Source organism: Pinus tabuliformis, chromosome J (genome assembly GCF_031772625.1).
Source record: "Pinus tabuliformis cultivar Carrire ecotype Pingquan chromosome J, CPIR1, whole genome shotgun sequence".
NCBI lineage: Eukaryota > Viridiplantae > Streptophyta > Pinopsida > Pinales > Pinaceae > Pinus > Pinus tabuliformis.
The window spans coordinates 1,614,964,543-1,614,981,267 of record NC_142295.1 but is presented as its reverse complement, the minus strand read 5'-3'; the positions used below and the strand labels follow the sequence as shown (position 1 = coordinate 1,614,981,267).

At 40.1% G+C, this 16,725-nt stretch overlaps 1 protein-coding gene across 1 annotated transcript in view; it reads right to left on the bottom strand.

The window, feature by feature from the left end:
* LOC149233668 (uncharacterized) overlaps window positions 1-16,725 on the bottom strand; it is a 241,748-nt gene that overhangs the window by 50,432 nt on the left and 174,591 nt on the right. Inside the window, exons 8-9 of the mRNA XM_089382253.1 lie at window positions 6,262-6,315; window positions 5,991-6,039 (exon numbers count right to left, since the gene is read on the bottom strand). Of these exons, the coding sequence (XP_089238379.1) occupies window positions 5,991-6,039; window positions 6,262-6,315 (103 nt within the window). The remainder of the gene's footprint in view (window positions 1-5,990; window positions 6,040-6,261; window positions 6,316-16,725) is intronic.

Here is a 16,725-nt window from a genome sequence, read left to right as displayed (position 1 = left end):
TAATGACGTGTTTTAGATCTCTTCGTGTCCTTTCCATGTGCTTTAGTTAATAGGTATTGAACTAGGATGATGTAGCCATGCGCATGGGCTAAGTGTAGAATCTAGATACTCAAGTCTAAATGATGACAAACTGATGTGAAGTGTCCTTTCTCTAGTCAACTAACAAAGCATCCTAGTTAATTGATGCATGCCTCTACTTAACTCGATCTAACTACCTAATTAACTCCCCCATGCATGTGTGCATCTAGTTAACTCCATGAAGGTTCCAACTCACTCCTAAATCAATGCATGCATCCCAGTGGTCTTCAATCAACTCAAGAAAGCACTACAATTAACTCTAAGAGACTCCCAATCTTATCTTTGCACACTAATCCACATGCATGTGCCTTAATGTTGCCATTAGTCACCATTAGAAATTGCCACATGCCCTTGCTGAGAATGCCACATGTCACCCTACTATAACTAGAAATGCCAAAAAATATGAGTTCCACTAAAAAATAGAAAATATTCAGAACAGCCAGGGGAACCTTGCTAAATATAGCATGCCTAAAATTAGGCACTGCTAAAAATCTAAGTTGCACGAAACACCGAAATATTTCAGAGTTTCTGAAACGTAATATGTGTGTGTGTGTGTGTGTATGTAAGTTAATAACAGATTATCTTGCAAGAGAAAAGGGAATAAGACACATATATGGTAAATTAGAATGAAAACCAAGTCTATATTAACTCTCATAGATGATTACATGATGGTCGAGTTTCGGAGTTTCGAGTAGAGGTATGGCCCTTTTACCACTCAAACTAGCAAGGGGGCTAAAAGGGACTCCTAAATGGAGAATTTCCAAATCAAGGGCAACAATGGAGAATTAGCCCACTGCCACCTCAGCTAAGACTCCCTACTCTTTACGAACTTTCACTGATGGGAGGAGACCCGGTATATGGAAAGTTACTTTCTGAAGGATGAATCAACAAATGGATGTGAAGTGGCCTTAATGATCTTTTTCCTATAAGGAGGTTAAGAATAGGGCTTGCTTGCTCTTCAAGCAAGGTGCAAATCTTTCTAGGAGGAGGGGAGGATTTAAGGGCTAGGTTTAAGGAGTGTGCCTTGCAAATGAGTTTCCCAATCCCTAAAATCCTTATTGAACTTGGCTTCCCAAGTGGTTCTTGAAGAATTTACTTTTCAAAGGTATGGGACCAAGTGGAGCCAGCCTAGGTTAAGGGGAGGCAATTTAGCAACCAATGACGATCTTAACCCAGACAAAGAATGGGAAAGGATCGAAACAAGAGTTTTCACTTAGAGGTATCAAATTGATCCTATGAGGTACTCACCTAGGGAACACCAAGGCAAAGTTTGATCTCAAAGCTAGGGTTTGGATATCTCACAATCCCACCGTCGGAATTTCTTCAAATTTGGAGGAGACCTTGAGGACAAAACAGTGCAGTAGAGGCTAGGAGATCGAACTTTTTCTATGGCTACTTTCTCGGGAAAGTGATGCCCTAGGTGGCCTAGCGTGGCTAGACCTAGAAAGAAGAGGATAAGGTGAAAAAAAAGGGTTCTTTGAGTACCACCTATTGGTAGACCAATGCTTAATCCCTTGGGGATAATGGAGTTTAGGAGAATGATGAGAAAGGACGTTGTTTCTTGGTCAAGGAGGCCTCAAGGACTACTTCGCTTAGTCTTTAGGGCACGAAGAAGTGACCTTAAAGCTTTATACTTCGCTTTGTAAAAAGAGATGGCTAATCAAAATAAATTCAATTGTAGAATTATCCCTAGGAGATTCAATTCAACATACATGGCCCATACATTGAGAGATGTTATATAGAAACAATAATCCCACAATTTCGCAATTATGCAATGCAACAATTAGCCATAGTATAGCGAAAATCCCATTCCAATGCATATGACAAAGTAAAACAAGAATATCATTAAATGTGTGTACTTACATGTAAGAGAACATATCCAACCATCAACTCATTTGCCAATAAAGAAGCTCCAAGATAAGAAAATCTAATCCAAACATCAAAATTCATCCACGCTCCAATTCATCCTCCAAGAAAGAAATGTGAAAGTCTCAAGAGAGAGAATGATCCAATCCAAGTGATGATACAAAATGAATTCATGTCTTTCCTATTTATACACTCATTGGGAATTTGAATTACCTAATTTGGGCCTACATTAGCGCATCAACTAAAAATAATGTGCAAATAACTATCTTTTGGTGACAAGCCCACCAAACTAGCTCATAAACAAAATAACAAGCCTCCCAAGAGATCGAATAATCGATAATGCAGGTCGTTGGGCTCTCTAAGAGGCCTGATGTAGTCCGCAAGTGCCAAAATTATGAATTTGACTTCCAAAAGTAAGGGACAAGGGGTTGGCCCCTTGTTCTCCACATAATAAACATGTGGTACTCCCAATGGGTGTGAGGACACACAGGTGACCTCATGGGTCTCCAAGTAAATCGAAGATGCTTGTAGACCATCTATAAGGGCTCAAATGATGGTGTAAGCGATGCCACGTCAACATGCAAGTCCTAGGTCATCTGCCAAGTGCATGGTACAACTGTGGTGCTAGCTGGGCAGAGGTGAACCGGTGCATCTTCCTCGTCCAATAGGTGAATCACGAGCAATCTTTGAACATCTTTGGATATCCATGGAGTGTTTTCTACTGTTGTAGAGGCCCATGGCTCTCAACACACACCCTACAAATCCAAAATGGAAACCACCTGCAATCCTGCATAAGATCCAATGCATCCCCTAGCCTTCTAGTACAACAAGTCATCAAGGAAATCGAGTAAAAGAACTTACAAACCATGGACAACAGGTGGGCTTTGGCATGTGCTAATGTGCTAATGTCTCCAAGCTCCAAATGGGGTTAACCAAGTATTCTATTAGGTGGTTTCTACTTCTAAAGGGGACAGTATGTCCAAGGTATATCATTTAAAGGGTGGTGGCATGTGATAAAGAGATGAATGGAGTAGGGGGTGAAAAGGGGCAACCCTAGACCACATGTTGGGTACAAGGGTAGCTAATAAAATGCAAGCCCACACTTGGGTATATAATGTATAGAATGGAGCAATCATGGTACATGAGGTGCCACGGCCTTGATGTTTCCACCCTTTTTTATATGCCTTTTGCCTTTTATGTTTTTTCTTTAATTCACTGCTTGGGGCACCGGGGATAAGAGTATGATGTGTGAGATATACTTGTGGATACCCCCTTTAAGGTCGAGCGGCTCATTGCCCACTAGGGGTTGGGACAATCATGGATTCTTGAATGATAAAGGAACCTCATCTAGGGCCTGTAGGAACCAGGGTGATGGCCATGATGATGGGGGAGAGCTCATGTATTGCCTTTTGCCCACGTGCTAAATGTGTTTGTCTTGGCCATCTTTTGCATTTTGTCATACATTTTCCTGTTGAATGTGGCCAATTATGATTTTATTTTTATTTTCAGCTGCATCAACCTCCAGGGCATCATTCCAGGCCCGACCCAAGGCGAGGGCAAGGGGAAGGGGAAGGCTAACCCTATGTGCACCTAGTAGAGGAACGTGGACCCGGGTGGGAGAAATGATGAATGGCATTATAATGAGTGGAAAGGGAGTAATATATATGGATGAGGGAGCGAGACCATGCAACCAAAATCAGGGTTTCCCATGTAGTACCATCCCTAAAGCCCAAGGGTCAATAACAGAGATCCCATGAGACTAGGGTCCAAGGTTAACATCCAAAAGAGCTCTGGGGGCAAGAGCACAGATGTCGCCCACTCTTTCCGCCGAATCCCCCGATTAATCCATGCCCAAAAGTGTCCATGATAAGCAAACTAGAATACTCAATTACCAAATGACAAAGCATACCTTTAGGTTCTGGAAGCCCACCTTCAAACATACGATCATGACAGAGGGGTGAGGGACCACATGGATGGCTTAAGTGGCGGAGAAATGGCACAACGAGCTAGTTGGTGATTGCAAGGGGCTGCTGGATGCCGACTGAGGACCATCTTGGAGAAAAAAATTCTCCTAGGGATATCACCCACAAAATGGTGGGTAACAAGCTCGAAACACCAAGTTCCTAGAAGTTTCATGCAACAGTGCTAAAAATAGAAAATTCTCACATGACCATGAAACTATAATCATCAAACTCAATTTTCAATGAGTCTGAATATGGGATCAAGAATGGCAAGCCAGCCCCTACTAAAAATTAGCAATGTCTCACGTGTCACCCAAAAATAGCTCATTGGAATCATGAGCTCGCAAGGATCTCAAAGATACAATCACCCCTGACATGCAAGTCTCAAAACTGAAGCTGCCAAAAAAAGTATCATGCATGTAATCTAGAAGAAGATCAATGGAATCCCGAGTTCATGAGGACTCTAAGGATATAATCAATACTGCCATGTGTGACTCCAAACTGTCTCATAAAATATAGGAATACTGCCAAAAATAGGAAATCCTCTCCAAAACTGATTAAAAGCTTGTGCAATATCTGTCTCAGAATCAGGATCACATCACTGAACCAATCCTACATCTAAACTCTGGGTGAAGCAACCTCTAAGTCATGCGAACTGTCTCTGGAATCATACTCTGAACACCGCATGATGAGGTATGCTGGCCATTAGCCCTCCAATTTTCAAAGGAGCAAATCGGGGAGTTAACTAGTTGATGATTGATCAATTTGAGGACAAAGTTATAACTACTAGATGATTGATGTCATATGTGTACTAAATGGTTGATGCCTTAATGATCATCAATAATCCGCCAATAATTAAATCTATGTTTTCATGTTTTCTGCAGTTTATTTGACATTCTACATGTTTTCTTTTAATAAATATGCATCAAAATATATTAAAATATGTATTATATAAAAAACACCCATCCAGGAATCTCTTGAAAATTGTGTTTTTCTCTCTTGCTCCCCTATCCCAACAGCCTTGTACTGAATAATGTGTTTTATTTCAAAAAAGAAAAATATATCCACAATAATACTTCAACTTGGAATAGCAAGTGCTCCATCTCAAAGTAAGTGGAAGATTCCCTAGAACTTCATAAAAAGGAATTAAGTCCATTTTCTTAGTTAGCTTTATTGCTAAGGCCCTTTCAACTGATTGAGCACATAGGCTTCCATATTCCACCATCGTGAATTGTGCATCTTCTCTTGCACCAAAAGCACTAATTGTTGACAATGTGTGACGGGAGTTCAAATCAGTACAAAGTTGGTTTCCAGTCTTTACTTTAGCATCCTAATACTGCACAAAACTGTGCAACCTGTTGTTGCATACAGGATTGCTGATCTTTGCTTATGAGCAGGACAGTGTAACCTATTACTGTGCAACCTGCTATTGTGTGAAGGATTGCAGGTCTTTGCTTATAACCACGACTGTGTAACCTATTATTGTGCACCTATACATTGTTGATTTTTGTGATGCTCACTTTCGCACTAGGAAGATCCTGGGATGCAATAAACATATGCACACCTGCAGCTTGATCAAATTAATAATAATATATGTACTTCAGTGACCATTGAACAATGCAATAGCAAGGATTCGTTTTGGATTATAGCAGTTATGGTGATCAAGTTACTCCTACTAATTTTCCCTTGTTAAGAAGAGACACTATAACAAACATCTAATACTGGTGAACTCTACATAATAAAGAATGTCATGCAAGACCTCACCAATGTGCAACAATCAAAACAGGTACTAATCCATAAGAAACTACAAAAAGGCAAGGAGAGAGAATATTGGCCCAATACGTTAGGGCCAAGATAAAACTTGCTTAACTGTTCTGTCTGTATTTCCTACAATCTTTCAATCCTATACTTTGGACAAGCATAGACTTTAGCAATTCTCTTAATCGTATTGACAGGTAGTATATTGGTTAACAAAAGTTGCACTTTCTAATACACATCCCTTAATTTCTGTGCTTTCACGTTCCAAGACGTTTTATAACTAGGAATTTTATGGCTTCTTAATTAAATGCTATGCAAGAGTTAGACCTCGTATACGTCTCCACTGTGCAGCTTCACGACGTGCCTTCAAGTCAGCCTGTAGCAATTTCAAAAAATTAACACTGATATTAAAAAAAAGGAATGTTAATAAGAAAAATAGAAGTTATAAAAAGCTAGAAACTATCTGCTCTACCATGATAGTTTACGTGCTGAACAACTAGCTCTAGAGAAAGGCACATACTCATATCTGTTATAGCTCTTTTGGTTTATTGAAACTTTGGGGTATGGTATAGGAGGAGAGAGAGAAAGAGAGTCAAACCTCAAATTCTTCCTTTGCTTCTTTTATTATTATCTTATCGTCAATCGCAGCTCGCTGCAAAATAAAACCTCAAGTTTCAATTTGTACATGGAAAAATAATAGCAAGCAATTAAAGAAAGAATTAAGCATGTTAGAAAGGAAAGAAGTTTTTTGTAAATATAGGTATTTTTTCCGAAAAAATAATAGAAAAGGAGGACAGTTCAAATCATAAGCATTTCTTTAAAATTTAGCATTATGGCAACAGAACTTAAGACACAAAATGAATCTTTAAATTTGGCATATCCTACAACCTTGCCTTTTCTTTCTCATCCTAGGGATAATTAAAGAAAGAAAGGATGGCATATAATGCAATAGAATTAATAAGTTTCAATTTAAAAGAAGAAATTAAGAAGCAGAAAAGCAATACAAAATAGTAGCATCTTATCTTTCCCACTGAATGAAGACCAAAAGAAAGACAAATTGCAGATGCTTTATTCACTGTGCCACCGAGGATTTTCCCGTGTCTTCCAAAAGGCATGACACTCTGTTACCAGATTCACTTTAGCACATCCCACACCCACCCTGGAATCTTCTTGCAACTGAGGAATCATGGAGCTATATTAGATTCTTGGATTTTTTGTGTTTTCTGGATCAGATCCATCTCCTAAAATCTGATCTGTTTCTGGTATAAGTGAATCTGTTTCTAGTGACAGAATTGTTTCAGATTTCAAATTTAATTCAGATTTCAGCATCAACAATTTGTACCATCAAGATAAGTAGCCTCACCACAACTTTAATTGCAATGTCTTTTTGGTGCCATAACATCTATCAGACTGTTTAGGTAACAAGTGATGCCGGCTAGCAGTGCTAAAGGACATGTAATCAGAGAACCTATTGTAATTTATTAGCACCTTGGCAGGCTTTCTAGTCACTTCATTATTGACAATCTTTCACTCGTTAGCCTGGATATGCATAAACTCAATTTATGAGTACTCCTGAAGTTTCGTCGGACGCAGTGAGTACATCAAAGTTTCAAACAGACCATGCAGGACTAAAGAACCTTTGGTCAAACTCAATGACTCAGACTAGAGGAAGAAAAAGGGAAAAATACACTCTTTAAATTGTTCTTCGCTATTGCTACTATTTTTCATCACCTAAGAGGGTTTTCAGCTGAGAAGAATTTGGAGCACAGCATAAAGTGTTTTTCTCATTATTTTTTCCGGAGGCTATGACTTTTTGAAGATTAGAATTTGGGACAATAACCATTAAAGCATATAGTGGGCCATGTCTAATGCTAAAGGCACAGAAATCAAGGCATAGAAGACAGCAGAAGCTACAGTACAAACATCATTTAACGCTGTGAGCTGCACGCCGTTTGAGAGAAGTTTTTGACAAAAAATGAAAAAATCGTACAGTCCATAAAGTGGTATGGAAATCTATACAGTCCATATGGAATCCGTACAGTACAGTCTATATCCATACAGTACATATTTTCAGCGTCAAGTGGGCATGGAAATAGAGGCAAAGTGGGCACGGTTTTCAAAGAGTTTTGGACTCCAACGACCACAATTAAAACGTAATCAATGGTTGAGATCATCTCCAAGTTGATCCATGTGAGCTTCTAGAGAATTCTCACCTTTCTCAATTAATTACTATTAATTAACCAGTTTTCCTAAGTTAGACTTCGGAAAAATTTAAATGATGGTCAATTAATTTAATTGAACTATCTCTAGGTGGAATTTCTAGAAACGATTTCTGGGTTTTAGAGAACTCTTATGTTTTACACTCTCCACAAAGTTTTCAAACTATAACACCATATGATGCTACAAAAACTAAAACCGAACCCAACCTGAAACAAAATTCGCAAATACTCTTCCGGTCACTAGCACTGCCAGCCAAATCTGAGTTTGTACAACCTGTCAACCTGACTTCATCCCCCTGGACATAGTCCAATTCATAGTCCATTATGCCATATAAGAATTGTAATACATGTTTCGCAGCCACCTAGTGCACCCTCCTAGGCTCCATCATAAACAGACTCAATGTGTTGACTGCAAAACAGATATATGACCTATTGTTGACCAAATACATCCAATGTTGCATGAAGCGGGAGCGAAGCGGGAGCGAAGCGGAAGCGGAAGCGGGAGCGCGGAAGCGTCATTTTCCAAAAATCTAGGAAGCGAAGCGTCCGCGGAAGCGTCTGCTATATATATATATTTTTATATTTTTTTGCATTTATACTCAAAACAAACATCCCAAATACCAAATTAATTGTAGAAGACATGAAAACATGCATATTTTTGCATAAATCAAGATAGATATGGCATCCATGATTCCATTGTAGTTACTAGTATGTACAACAATCATCTATATTCTAGCTATTACAAACATACATCAAATTTTTAAGCATATTATAAAACATAAAACATTTAAGCATATTATAAAACATAAAACATAGAGCATATTATGATTTATCTAGCAAGTGAGCAACTGTCAACATTTGTCATGTCCAAAATTCAAATAATAATGTTTACAAAATATGTCACTTGGTCACCGCCAAGCCTACAAGTCTAATGAGTAATCTATGACAAAAAGTAGTAGATTGTGAATATATCTACTAATCTCTCCTCCTTCCACCACGAATAGAACGTGGTGGCGGGCCTCCACGTGGTGGCAATGAAGAAGATGGTGCCTGTGGAAGTCGTGGCACTGAAACTGATGAAGAAGAACCCCCTGTTGTTGGTGTTGAACCATGGAACCTAGGAACCAAGGGACCAGATGGGGGTGGTGGCATATCAACACGGTCATCATCATCCTAGAATCGCTCAAAAAATTCATGCAAAAAAAAAGCACTAGTTAACAAAAAAATTAAAAACATGAATTAGAGAAATGCTTTATAAGGGAAAATTGGAAAATTCATACCACAATGGACATACCTGGAAAAGAGAATCCTCTAATTTCTCTAGTCGCAACACTCCATCCTCCAAATTGGGCTCCTCTGGATTCTTGTACCAAATCAACAAGTCTTTATTAGACTTTGCATCTTCACAGTAATGGGACAACAATCGCAAGTGGTAATGAACATAAACCAAGCTCTCTGCCCGGTCTAAACTCAACCTGTTCCTTTTAACACTGTGGATGAAAGAATAAGAGCTCCAACACCTCTCTGCAGAAGAAGTGTTTACCACCTGTGATAGCACCCGCAATGCCAAACTCTGTAGAAGTGGAGTACCCCCTCCATGCATGTTCCACCACTCAAGAGCAGAAAAAGTCTCTCGATCTCTAATTGCATGCATGCTCCCAAATGGACCAGTGTTGAGCGTATAGTTGCTCACCTGTCTCCGTACCAATGCAGCCTCCTCCTCATCAGGGATTAATTTACTCAATGCAGCCATATATTTTTGGTGAACCTCTTGATCTTGGTGTGGTTTTCTCCTGCTTCCCCCCCAGGTGCTGGTGTTGAAAGCCATGATGGATGATAGTATTTAGGTGTCAAAACATATGCTAATGCATGCAATGGAATATTTAGCATTTCCCATCGGTTTTGCACCTCTACACGAATATAATTGTACAAGGTGGTATCTCTAGGCTCAACAATGTCTTTAATCTACCCCAACATGCTATACATTTGCTCATACACCTCCCCAATTACTGGTCAATCTGAATCTGCAAACTTGATCATGTAATAAATTGGTTTGGTGAATTGCAAAATATATTTAACCTGTGACCAAAAGTAACTGTCAAGAACAGTGTCCTTGACTGCATTAGCACCATCTGTGTCAGTGTTAATTTCATCCCATGTTTCAGCACACACCAGATTAGTTAAAGCTTGTCTCACCTTCACTAGCCGCCTAAAGGTGAGGTAATAACTAGCAAATCTTGTCTTTGCAATTTTAAGCAATTGCAACTTGGAGTAAGTGCCATAGAAGTAGTTTACCCTTGTATGCCCTGTGATGAATTTAATGAGCTGCTTCCCTTTCCTGTAAACCTCAGCAATCCACCCACAATCTTTGTGTTTCACAATATCATGCATCAAAAGGTTCAATGTGTGAACCGGGCACCCAGACCAAAAGATGTTTGGATGAGTACGCTCAATAATTTTTCCTGCTGCCTTACAATTTGCTGCATTATCTGTGATCACTTGAACCACATTATTCGGACCAACATCTTTGATTGATTTCAATAGGAGATCTGCAATGTTTTGTGCAGTTGCACTGATGGAGGAGGAGTCATGACATGCAATAAATACTGCACCACTAGAAGAAACACCAAGAACATTTATCAAATGTTGGTTTCTAATATTTGTCCACCCATCTGATACAATGGATACCCCAGAATCCACCCACTCATTTGTAAAACGTGTCAAAGCTCTTTGAACCTTAGCTTTTTCTCTTTCTAATAACACTGTTCTAGCTTTCTCATAGTTGGGGGCCTTGTATCCTTTTGGGGCTTCATTGATGCCCTTTACCATGTCATGCCAATAGGGAGAGCGAAGAACATTGAATGGTACACCGCAAGCACAAAGAAAACGGACTATCTTTCCATCCACATCATCCCTCCCAGCAACATTAAGGAAATCCCCTATTGTTCTTCTACCTCCAGAGGTTGCAGAAGTACCATGAGGAGATGAGCAACTACCAAATTTAGAGGTTGCACTTGATTCAGAATGAGTTTTTGGTTTCTTGTTTTTTCGTTGTGCAGCCATCTCTATTTGGATGTATTTTCTTCTTTCTTCAGTTGAAATGTTTGGGCAAATTTGTACCCCCACAGAACCCTTTTTTTCATCACTGTCCAGCACCCCACAAAGATGCCTCCTCAGACGGGTATATGAACCACAATATGGTTTTCCTCCATGACAACCATGAGGGCACACAAATTTGTAAGATCCACCACCCTTTCCCCCATCAAGTTTGGTCACATAGTTCCACAAGGGTGTTGATGTACCTTTCCCATCTTGTGCTTCAGTGTCCCCTTCAAGTTCATCCCCTTCCTCTTCAAACCCTTCCTCCTCATCATACATTGGGTCACTACTATTAGGACCATCACCAATGTCCTCTTCTGTTTCTTCCCTTCTATTCTTCACCCTTGCCATCATTAAAACCAAGAGTGGAATGATACATAGAAGCCAAAAGAACACCATCTTGGAATATGGATATAGGTGGTGGACAACCTGTAAATAAAGGAGCAAGTAGAAACAATGGGAAAGAGTAGGAGAGGGAGGAGAAAAATACAAATTTTTTTTCAAGAAAACAAGGGAGTTTGGGGTTTGAACTTACCTCTTTAGCTCTTGTAGATGAAGTCCTCCAAGCTCTTGCTCCAAGCTCCTCCTCCTAGCTCCTCCTTCTTCACTCCTCCAAGCTCTCCTCTCTTCTCCTCTCCTTTCCTCTCTTCTCTTCTCCTCTCCTCTCTTCTCTTCTCCAACTCTCATAAACTCAAAGTGAGAAAATGAGGAATGAATGGGGGCTTTATTCTATTCATTCCTCACCCTAAACTCACCCTAAACTCACCCTAACCCACCCCCTCATTGCTAAGTTAAGTTAACTTTAAAAAAAATTAAAAAAAATGAGGTATTTTCCCTTGCCCGCGCGGTTTTTTCGGAAGCGCTCCGAAGCGCTGCGTGAAGCGCACGCTTCCGGGCCCGAAGCGTGGCGCTTCGGAGGCCCGAAGCGCCATCCGAAGCGCGCTTCGGGGCCCACGCTTCTTAAAAACCAGGAAGCGTTTTAAAAAAACGGAATCGCGCTTCGGATTTTTTGGAATCGCGCTTCCTGGTGCGCTTCCGGAACGCTTCCGTACGGAGCGCGATTCCGGCCTAGGATCCGGGGGGGGGCGCTTCCTGCAACGTTGAATACATCCACAAACTGATCAACTAATGATACAAATTGTTGTTTACCAACTCATAATCTGAAGTATGCAGCGTCCTCCAGTTGGTAATCATAGGTCTAACCATAGGCCTACAATCCTCCATATGAAATCTCCTCAATATGTCACTTGCATACTTTCCCTAGCCCACAAAGATATGCCCATCCTCCTGCCAAACCTCCAACCCCAAAAAGTAGTGCATCGATCCCATATCAGTCATGTCAAACTTTGAATCAAGGTCCTTCTTGCAGTGTTAAATGAGGCTCTCCTCTCTTGTAATAAACAAATCATCCACTTACAAAACCATAATGAGTGGGTCCTCACCAACCATAATGAAATATAGGTCCAGATCTACCTCACTCTTTTGGACACCCATCTACTACAAGCATAGTATTCAAAATTGGTCGGTCTGAACCGTCAATCAATCACACCAACTGGTTCATTAGGCCGAGCCATCCAACCAATAGAAAAATTGGTTTTGAACCTTGCGAGCTAGGGGTTTTGGGCCTAGCCGGCTATAAACAAGTCAGTTTACGATGGAATCGATTGGTTTTCCCATAAACCAGTCAGTTCCTCATAAATTGGTCGAAACAGTTTTGAGGGGAACTAGGGATTGTTTCTCTCCAAAAACAACCCCTCCAAACCTTTAAAAGCATGCCTCCCCTCTCATTTTCCTCACACATCTCAACCTAGCAATGTTGGTAATCAATGGTAATGTTAAATTCTTAAAGTAAAAGGATGAAAATGAAAGATAAAGGAAATTCATTTTCATCCTTTTACTTAAAATTTTAACATTACCATGAAATGACTCGGGATGTTTGAGAGTGGTTTCAACCTCATTGGATTTCATATGGGGAAACTAGAATTTTAGGTCTCAATCAAAATCCAACAGTCTTAATAGTTTTTAGGATTTCAGGATTTGAGGGATTGCAATGTTCCATTTGATTATGTCATGCACGAGGGTATGAGATTGGCATTTGGTCAAAGAGCATGAATCCCTTTAAGTACCTTGATGTTGGTGGCATTGATTGTTGAACTTTGTTGATGTTGGTGGCGTTGATTATTGAACTCCTCTACTATGGCTTTAACAAAATGCACCCTTCACTAGAAGGAATATAATTGGTGAGGCATGCTAAGATTTTTCTACCATGTTATAAGGTTTAGAGATGAACCCTTCACTCAAACCAAAATCATTGGTTAGGCATGTTAAACTTTTTCAATTTCTACCATAATATAAGGTTGAGAAATCCAAGTCTAAAGACTTGAGCTAGATGATGTTTGTGTAGGTCTCGTTGATGATCCCATTTCTAATGATGTTGAATCAATGATGAGATTTATGAGTGATCATGTTGATCAATGATTTGTAATTTTGATGTCTAGTTTTGTTGCTACTACTACTACTACTGAGGTTGCAGAGGAGTCTAAGGAGTCCTCACACTCTGAGCTAGATGATGTTTAAATAGCTCATGTTGATGATCCCATGTCCAGTAGTGTTGATGAGTTTGACAATGATGAGTAGTGATCATGTTGGTAATTGATATGTAGACTTGTAGTAGGCCAGTGGCTCCATAGCCTATAGCATTTTAATTTGGATTCTAGAGTCCATTTAGAGCCTCATTGATTGTGTATTTTGTCACTGATATGTATTGCACTCGGTGCCATTTTGATATATTCACCTTTATATGGCATATAGTGTTGAGAAATCTAGGGCATAGCAATTATGTGATTTATCTTCTATTAGTAACTGCTTGTGAGTGCTTTTTATTTCTTTAGATTAGGATCTTCTTTTACTTAGGTTATTAGTGTTCTTCTTCATCAAACAACTACCAATGCATAAACCATAAAGAGACAAAAGACACAAAATATAGGTTATCAGCCAAGGCCAAAGCCTCTCACTATTTGAGAGGAAAACCCGAACAAATTCTTCTTCTTATAGAGATTCCAATTGACAAATACCAAGACCAAAACCCTTGACCTATTTGCCACTCCAAGACCAAGCCACAAAGCTTCTTCTTCCTTCAACAAAAGTCAAATTTCGTCCTCCTTTATTGTTGCCTTCCAGATCTCAGCTTCCTCTTCTCTGTTTCAGATCTGCAACTTCTTGGCTTCCTTTAGAAATCCTAGCACGTGTGAAGTGTCACCTTTGAGCCCTTGATACCCTTCGCTTTAGGTGGAGATTGCTTGCTTGTCAACTCGGCTTGATGTCACCCTTGTTCTTCACCCAAAATACTCTCCTTATAGTGACTGTGATATTTTGGCCTTCTTCCTGCAATAGACAGCAAAGATCTCTCGTACGTGTGGAGGTTTACAGCCCTTAAAACAGACCCAAATATGACCCTAAGGACTTCGCTCTTCCTTCTCTTCACTTCGCTGGTTGGGAGGCTTCTTCCTTGACCTTTTTCGCACCTTCTGATTTCAGACTTGCTTCACCAAAATTGTTTGTACCGAAATGACGCAGAGGTACCTATTTATAGTCATTGGAACTTCCATAATGAATCGACATGAACTGAGCTTCAATCCCTTGATCTGCTTCACTTGTATGTCATCATACCATCATCCCATGAATTCCACAACTTTGAAATTCTTGATGAAACACTTGATTCCACTCATGATTGGTGAACCTTTCAATGAAGATTCCATCAGAGAATCTTGAGGATCTAAAGTATTTCCATCAACAGATTTTTCCATTTGACAAATGTATGATGAACCTTGTACTAGATGACCTTGCCACTTGTGTTTCCAATGAGATTCCTAAGAGCTATATCCTTGACTTCCATAGATTTTAACCATCTTTCATGCTTCTCTATGATGATCTCTAGAGCTCTTGCTTTCAATGCTTCTATGATGCCTTGATGCATCCCATTATTTTACTTAGTGAATCATGATAGCCATATCTTAGAAGACTTAGGAATTTGAAAAGAACTTATGTGAGGAAGACTATCTCAATAGTGGAGATCTATTACTTCCTCCTTCTTGGATTTCTTCTTTTCAGCTTCCTCCACTTCCTTGGTGATGTGGGCTTCTTCTCTTCCTCTTTTGTTATTGTCCTTCTTGATCTTAGGACAATCTCTCCTATAGTGCCCATATTCTTGACACCCATAGCATTGTATTTTAGCCATGTTCTTATTCTTTTTCTGAGGACCAAACTTTCCAAATCGTCTCTTTCTTCTTGTCATTGCAACATAAGCTTGATTTTTCTTATTGAAATTTCTAAGTCTATCTATTAGAAATTTAATCTGTATTCTTCTGGTTTATTTCTTCTACTTGTTAATTACGAACAAGTTATTTAAAACATATAAATAACAAAATAAACACAATACAGTCTCAACATGTACAGATCATCAGCTAAAAGAAAACAAACACACAAGTGACACCGTTATTTTTGGACAACTCGTCCCCAGAAAAACCCAATGCAGCAATCCTGAGGGTTTATTATTAAGCAGTATTTCCTTGAGTACCATTGGGTGCCAAACTGGTTCACCCGACAAAGAAAAACAACCGGCAATAATACCTTTCTATTCGGAAACAGGTATTCAGAAAATCTGTCCCACAAAACCCTCTCCAACAACTCTGAAGCACTGTGCTGGCCCTTCTGGCCTCTACGTCAGCCTCAAAACCCTCTGCGTCAGTCCTCTTAGGCACTACGCAGCCTCTGGGACCTTCTGCGTCAATCTTGCTGCCCTCTGCGTGGATGACGCAGGCCCTCTGGCCTCTCCGTTGTCTCTACTGAGCTCTATTGGGCTTTGCATGGCCTGCTCTGGCTTCTGTATCTGCCTCTCTGCTTCTATGCTGGTCTCTCGGGACTATCTCTGCCTCTCTGTCCAGTACTCACTGCCCCTCGTTGCTGATCACTGATTCAACTTTACTTAGCAAACCCCACTCTAGTAAATCGAATGACTGATCACTCCGGTGCATTCTCCAACTAACCCTCAAGCCTCTTCTTATACTTTTCCGGTTGGTTCTTCAACGACCGAGATTACATCTCTAATCAACAGCTAAGTTTAGATTTGGCTTGATGCATGTCTTTTGGAATCTTCTAACCCAGTTTTATATTAATACCCATTAATATTTTATTTTTCCTAAGTTTAGACTTAGGAACTCCACTAAAAATATTAATTATTTTAATATCTCCTAAATCGGGAAGAATATGCCCAAACCATTTCTGGGTCTTGGAGATCTCATGTGCTTTAGCCTCTTCACCAATTTTCATGACTAGAGCACATCTGATGCTACCCCAAATCAACACTCCCTCTTAGCGAGGACTGTGCTCTAGTAATAATCCCCACTGAGCATCACTCTGATTATACGGCACCAGTACTTGTGTTGATGCTAGGCCTCCCCGCCCAACATCCTCTGCACTGTTGCATCCTATATTGTTGCCCATGGCACTGTCCTTGCCACTGTTGCATCCGTACGACAGCTCCCTCTACATCCGTGTTGTTGCTGGTCCTCTCTCCCAACATTGCGTTTGCACTACAACCCCCTCTCATCATGTTGCATCGCGCTACTGCTCACTACTACTGCACTGTAACTCAGCCACTGAGAAGTAACTGATCCACCCAATTACTCACATCCCTGTCAGGCTAGAAACACTTCTGATGCTGAAGTTCCCTCTACCGCTATCAA